Raw genomic sequence first — 7,500 nt, 5'->3', positions numbered from 1 at the left:
AGAGAGAGAGAGAGAGAGAGAGAGAGAGAGAGAGAGAGAGAGAGAGAGAGAGAGAGAGAGAGAGAGAGAGAGAGAGAGAGAGAGAGAGAGAGAGAGAGAGAGAGAGAGAGAGAGAGAGAGAGAGAGAGAGAGAGAGAGAGAGAGAGAGAGAGAGAGAGAGAGAGAGAGAGAGAGAGAGAGAGAGAGAGAGAGAGAGAGAGAGAGAGAGAGAGAGAGAGAGAGAGAGAGAGAGAGAGAGAGAGAGAGAGAGAGAGAGAGAGAGAGAGAGAGAGAGAGAGAGAGAGAGAGAGAGAGAGAGAGAGAGAGAGAGAGAGAGAGAGAGAGAGAGAGAGAGGGTGGAGGTAGACTCCAAACTCAGCTTCGACCGCCACCTGGAGAGCGTGGCACGTAAGGCATCCCTGAGGGTGACACTCCTACGTCGAGTGAGGCACCTACTGATGCCAAGGGGCTCATGACGCTGTACAAAGCGCAGGTGAGGCCCATCATGGAGTACAGCCCCCTCAGCTGGATGTGCAGTGCCCAGTCCCACCTCTCCCTGCTGGACAAGGTGCAGCGGCGAGCCGAGCGCCTCCTTCGCGATGCCGGTGGCCTGGGACAGCAGCCCCAAGCTGAGCTACAGCGACAGTGGCATCAGGGGCAGCAGTTGCAGCAGAGACAGCAGCGACAGCACCCAGACCCTCACCAAGACTCCCCTATCAACGTGCTGGACAGCTTGGAGCACCGAAGGCGTGTTGGGGCCCTTACTGTGCTGCACAAAGCCCAGGTGCAGCAAATACCTCACCTCACGGCTCTACGGATACCCTGGAGGAGGAGTGAACGTACTACGAGAGCGGTAGTGTCCGACACCCTCCTCGAGGTGCCGAGGTGCCATTCTGTGAGGTGTCAGCGCGCCTTCTCCCACGACACCGCGGTGTTGTGGAACGCCTTCACCTCAGTAATGGACGTCTCCAGCATGTCCACCCAGCAAGTGAAGTGTGCTGCCCACGCCTGGTTACGGACACATCCGCCTGATAGTGACAGTGACAGGTGATAAAATGGCAGTGTCCACCAGCCTGCAATTCCACCTGACAGTGACAGTGGAGGAAAATAGTATGCCTGACAGTGACAGTGAAACACAGTGACGTGGGATGTGCGTGTGCCTGACATGACAGTGCTGATCAGTGGCGAGGGAGGTGCGCAACTGACAGTGACAGTTTTATAACACCCTCGCTCACAATGCCGTCCCCGGGAGCAGCTTTTAGAATGAGCGTCACATGCCAGTGCACGCTCTTAGCTCGAACTCAGCTCCAACTGTAAACATACGTGTAAAATATGTATGTTATGTGCATTAAGTTTAAATAAAAAAAAAATAAAAAGAGAGAGAGAGAGAGAGAGAGAGAGAGAGAGAGAGAGAGAGAGAGAGAGAGAGAGAGAGAGAGAGATGGGTACATAGATAAATACATAGGTAGATAAATAAATAGATAGATAGATAGGCAGATAGACAGACAAATAGATAGATAAATAGATAGACAAATAGATAAACATACATATAACTAAATTAAGAGATTGGTATATACTGTTAGATATAAATACAATTTTCATGCGTGTAGTGTTCATATTACATTATACGCTGATGATACAGTTTTGATTGCGGATTCACAAAAGAGAAATTGCAGGATATTATAACAACCAAAAGGAGGCGATTGAAGCAAAAGATCTAACTATCAACGTAGATAAGATGGAAGTGACGGTGATTAGTAAGAAGGCGGGTTCCAAGGTGCAATGTAAGAGTAAACAACAATATTATAAAACAAGTGAGGAGATTTTGGTATCTGGGAGGCTGCCTAACATAAAATGGAAGATGTATGGAGGATATCAAAAGAAGAATGTGAAGCAAAAAAAGGCATTTCAGAAAATAAGAAGCTTAATTACCAACAGACATATATCAATAAATACAAGTGTTGCTGTATGGATCAGATACATGGACGTTGAATATACAGTACATATGGACAAGAGAAAGGAAGCATTTGAAATGTGGTATTGGCGACGCCCCTTAAGAATATCTTGGACAGGAAGGATATCAAATGAAGAAGTGCTGAGAAGAATGTGTAGTGAAAGAGAACTGATGGTGAAGTTTCGAGTAAATTAGATGAGAGTTATAGTACATGTGATGAGAAGAGAAAAGATAGAGGACCTCAGCTTAACAGGAAGAATCCCAGGTAGCAGAGCAGGAGGCAGTCAAGGGGAAAAGTACATGGTTGAAATAGAAAGAACAATAGGAGGTGGAAAAAGAGCTGCATGCATATTACAAATGACAAGAGATAGAGGAATGTGCATGGCAATCCATGGTCGCCAACGTCTGCAGGGGCACGGCACTTCAGTAAGGTAAGGTATTATTTTTAGCAGACAGTAACGTATCAACAAAAAATCTGATTTGAAATGCATAGGAACCAACCAGGCTCTATTTGTATGCTTTCTTTTCTAGGCAAACACTCTTTTCTTTATACAACATGCTCACCGACGTACATCCGTTATTTTTCCATTTTTAAAGCTTCCATCCTAATACCTTTAACTATCTTTCCTTCACAAATCCTTGGGCGGAAGTTTTTGGGAACACAAACCTTATTATTGTCATCTACTTTTCGCTTCGTCTTAGGAGAGAATAAAAAAATAAATAAATAAAATAAAATAAATAAATAAATAAATAAATAAATAAATAAATAAATAAATAAATAAATAAATAAATATATATATATATATATATATATATATATATATATATATATATATATATATATATATATATATATATATATATAAGGGTAAAATAAATAAGAATACAGTTACAGGTCGTTCCTATTCATGATGTACGTGACTGATAACTAAGATTAAATTAATTAAGAACAAGCACCACTTGCAGCAGTACTCGTACTCACAGACAACAAGCGGTACTCAGGCGCTCGTCACGTTTCTTGTCCTTGCATTGCTCACCCACGTTTAAACAAGGAAAGAGCGAAGCTGTTGCACCAAGCTCATGTTTCTCTCCGTATGAGTTAACATTGCCATCACCACCACCACACTCATCAACACCAATACAACAATAACAACCAACAATCCTGCAATCACAATAATTTTTTCCCCAACTATGATAACCACCATCATTATCACCACACGATCATGAATCGCCGCCACCATCATTATCACCACCACGAGAAGCAGCACCTTCATAACACGTACCACAACGACCACAAACACCACCATATAAGCACTACCACCTCCACGAAGTTAATTAACACCATCACACCAGAACAACCAGTACCACTATCATCATTATCCCTTCATTGACATCAGGGACGAGGAGAAGTAGGTCTCAAGGATTCCGCCTCACACAGGAAATATTATTAACGGACTCATCAGACCACAACTGCTCTCACCACACCAGTATTACGTTCTCTGCGTGTCAAGGAAATCAGAACAGTATCGCGGCTCCCTGTGTTGAATATCAGGTTCCACTGAGTCGCGTCATCTCCCACGCGGCGGTGAAATAATTAATGACGGGAAATGCATTTGAGGTAAACCAACTCAATAATGTTCCTTTCCACAGTTGATACCGTGAATAGTTATTAACTTATTCAAGAGCGTCCTCCTTTATCTTATGTTTAATATCACAATCTTCACGCAATGACTATATTATGCTTAAAATTATCTTTCTTTTTTTTTTTTTTTTTACTTCTCTACTCTCGCTTTCGTCATGTCACCGTCTTCATTCTATCTAAAGCTGCTCTTCTCTATATCACGAGTATCTTTATTATCATTTTCATTTTCCCACCATCTTCGTTCAACTAAATGATGTCCTTCCTTTAACCTCTTGAGTACCATGACACGTTCCTATATTCATTCTGCTTACTGCTTGGTGATTTTGTACAACCTCAGAAACTTATGTGGAGCATTAGAATAGTGAATGAAGACTGTGGCCATTAATCGTATGGCCTCCATAGACCTTTCCTGATATCAATAAAATGGTCTAATCGTTCACAAATATCAAGGTAAAAATGTGTCTCAGTATTGAAGGGGTTAATCTTCCTTAATATTACTATTATTCTTAAAGCATTAGCTTACCAAAAATGTCGTTCATCTTCACAGTCGCTACTAATTTCACAGCCAAAAAACTGTCCTTCCTATCAGCTTCTTCACTATCGCTATTAATGTCACAGCATTCATCGTATTCAAAATTGTTTGGAACTGCATTACCTTTCATCTCAACGCAAGCCATTCCCACACCATCTCCACCTGGAAAGACATGGTGTATAGATACGTACTCTCCAAGATTAAAGAGTCCATCGCTGAAATTATGTATCGTGAGTAGAATCGTAATATTGCTAATTAATCATATTGCGAGGCATGAAGCGCCACGTAGCTAACTGACGACGAGATTATGAGCGCTGGTATCTGTTTGTGTGACAGGATTTTTCCATCCCAGTTGAGAAAGTTCGCAATTAGTGCAAGGAAATGTGTTTTGCCTGCCTGCCGCCTGGACACGCAAACAAGAACTTTCGTGTATATCTCTAATCATCCGGTGCTGTGACCTATTTCATTCGGTTCCGTCGTTCCAATTCATCCAGTTTCATAACTATCGCTTTTATCTGGTTTTGTGACTTCATATCAGTGACTCTCAGTTCATGCAGTTATGTCGTCATTCAGTTAAATATGTTATTCCATTCTCAGTTTTCAGTTCACCAGTTAATACATTGTTAGAGCTCTCACTTCATTATATTAAAGTATGTCATTTCAATTCAGTCACTGTCAATTCCTTAATATCCTTTGCTCATCCAGTAATGTAATTATCAGTTCATCCAATTACATGACTCAACGTATCCAATTATAAGGCTCTAATCTAATCGACTTTTGTGACTCAGTTCATTAAATTCTATGATTCTCATTTCACTAACTCATGTGACTCACACTTCATTCAATTCTTACCCACTCAGTCCCATTGTATGAGTCTAAAGTCATCCATTCAGGTCAACTTACCTGGTTGTTCTTTGTCACCTGTTTCTCCCAAGAGGTCAGGTCACCGCCTCGTCGGTAACTCAAGGTCGTAGCGTGGCTAGTGTGGCTGGCAAGACTGTTCTGGAGGTGGTTGCTTTCCCTCTGATGGTGGTGGTCATGGGGTTCATGGGTGGAGTCACTTTTCTCTTTTATGAAGTTGGTACCAAAGAAAGCATCCTGAACGGTGAAAAATGATTGTTACTTCAGACTCTCTTCTTGAGGCAATCACTGCTATGACACCGAGCTAAAACACTGGCGATACTGCAGTCATACTGATCCAAATCAAGTGACAGAAGTGTGTGTGTGTGTGTGTGTGTGTGTGTGTGTGTGTGTGTGTGTGTGTGTGTGTGTGTGTGTGTGTGTGTGTGTTTTAGGAGCCCATTTATGTTCCTGCATGAAAATGAGCTGCAACGTAAAGTGTTGAATCATACGCTCATCGAAAAAAATAACAAATAAAAATGCTTAGAAATGTTACAGAGCACTTTAGGGAAGGTAATGAAATGACATGTGAATTGCATAACTAAATCAAAATTGCACACCCAATCCCTTTACCCTTACTGCTATAGAACTCCAGTCTCAACTTTCACCTGCTGGTAATATCTCGTGCAATCATATTCAGGCATGGTGGACTTTTACCTGAACAAAGTGGTGTCTGAGTTGGTCAAGCAAGGGGTCCTGCAGAAGGTCATGCAGCGAGTCCTTGTGTCGAACCATCACTGTTAGAGTTTGCACGTCGTACAGCGGCAGGAGTCCCTCCTCCCTGCTGCCGTTGATACCTGGTGAAAACATTATGGTTAGAAGTCTCTTTACCAGACAAAAGGTAGTTGAGGGGATGCAGAACACGCGTTAGTCGTCTATGCTCATCAGGGAGTGAAACAACATAAATGCAGTAAAAAAGTAATTACAGCACTCACTCGAGGCGACAACTAGTGCTTGGTGGCGGACACTAGGCTGTAGTGTAGTGCCCGGCTGCAGGAACACTTGTCCAGAGGAGGGATGAATGGTAAAGAGACTGTGTGGTGTGCGCTGGCCACGTTCATGAGTGAAAATTTCATATCGAATAGAAGCGCATGGGCAGCGACTGTTGCGGCCCGGACCGAGTGGACAGGTGAGCCCTAGGTCTTCATCTTCTGCAGTTGCTTTGTACACAACACCTGAAATATAAAGATTATTCTCTTACTTACGTATATCTACAGTTGCATCGCCTCAATCATTACTGCGATTAGCGAGCCTACATGTACAGAGCACGAGTTGTCTTCTACATTACTGTGAAAACTTAATTACACGTTACACAAATTTAATGCAAGAAAACGATGTGTTCTAGTATATTCCATGTCCATGATGCAATGAAAAAGATATATTAAAAAAAGGGAAAGTCTTCCAAACGTCGCGATAGTCAGCTGTTCCTCAAAGCCGCTACAACTTGTGTCTGGATTTTGGACACGACATCCCCAAGGAATAACAAATAGCAAACGCATTGTCAGGTGTCGCAGCAAACACGTATGTCGCGTGGATTCAATCCACCCTTGGTCCATACTTGCCTTGCATTCGACACACCAATGATCTAGCGGCTCACGAACTCATATATTGTACGTGTGTGTGTGTGTTTCACTGTTTGATCTGCTGCAGTCTCTGACGAGACAGCCAGACGTTACCCTAAGGAACGAGCTCAGAGCTCATTATTTCCGATCTTCGGATAGGCCTGAGACCAGGCACACACCACACACCGGGACAATAAGGTCACAACTCCTCGATTTACATCCCGTACCTACTCACTGCTAGGTGAACAGGGGATACACGTGAAGGGAGACACACCCAAATATCTCCACCCAGCCGGGGAATTGAACCCCGGTCCTCTGTGTGTGTGTGTGTGTGTGTGTGTGTGTGTGTGTGAGAGAGAGAGAGAGAGAGAGAGAGAGAGAGAGAGAGAGAGAGAGAGAGAGAGAGAGAAAGAGATATATATATATATATATATATATATATATATATATATATATATATATATATATATATATATATATATATATATTCTATTTTGTTTTATAATTCACTGAGTAATTAGCTCTATACCATGAACACTTCTAGGCACAGCTCTCTTAATGAAAAATATTTTCTTGTTAAGTGAGCGAGCAACCCAGGAATGTCCACACACTGAGGTGAAGCCCTGGCCAGACTTCGAAAGACTGCACGTCCCTCGCTGCCATTGACGCCCCAGAGAAATAAATGATCAACATGTTGCTGCAAACGTGCCTGTCTTCCAACTGAAGGGGAAACTCGTGCATATGGAAGAACAGGACCGTGTCTGCTGCCTTGATGTAAATGCACTATGGTTTGAACTGAAGAATTCACACTTTTCTTTACCCAAATTCTGTAAACAACACTCCAGTTTACCTTTATTAACACTCCATAGAGAAATCCTCGAATAGCGTGTGAACGAAAGTTACAACCACGAAAACATACGTATATGGAAAG

General features: G+C 42.4%; 1 protein-coding gene across 1 annotated transcript in view; it reads right to left on the bottom strand.

The window, feature by feature from the left end:
* LOC123518377 overlaps positions 1-7,500 on the bottom strand; it is a 115,708-nt gene that overhangs the window by 15,258 nt on the left and 92,950 nt on the right. Inside the window, exons 5-7 of the mRNA XM_045279181.1 lie at positions 5,943-6,182; positions 5,665-5,804; positions 5,011-5,205 (exon numbers count right to left, since the gene is read on the bottom strand). Coding sequence (XP_045135116.1) covers positions 5,011-5,205; positions 5,665-5,804; positions 5,943-6,182 — 575 coding nt within the window. The remainder of the gene's footprint in view (positions 1-5,010; positions 5,206-5,664; positions 5,805-5,942; positions 6,183-7,500) is intronic.

The sequence above is a fragment of the Portunus trituberculatus genome, chromosome 43 (genome assembly GCF_017591435.1).
Source record: "Portunus trituberculatus isolate SZX2019 chromosome 43, ASM1759143v1, whole genome shotgun sequence".
Taxonomy (NCBI): domain Eukaryota; kingdom Metazoa; phylum Arthropoda; class Malacostraca; order Decapoda; family Portunidae; genus Portunus; species Portunus trituberculatus.
The sequence above is the reverse complement of the archived record's forward strand: the minus strand, read 5'-3'. Positions and strand labels throughout refer to the sequence as shown.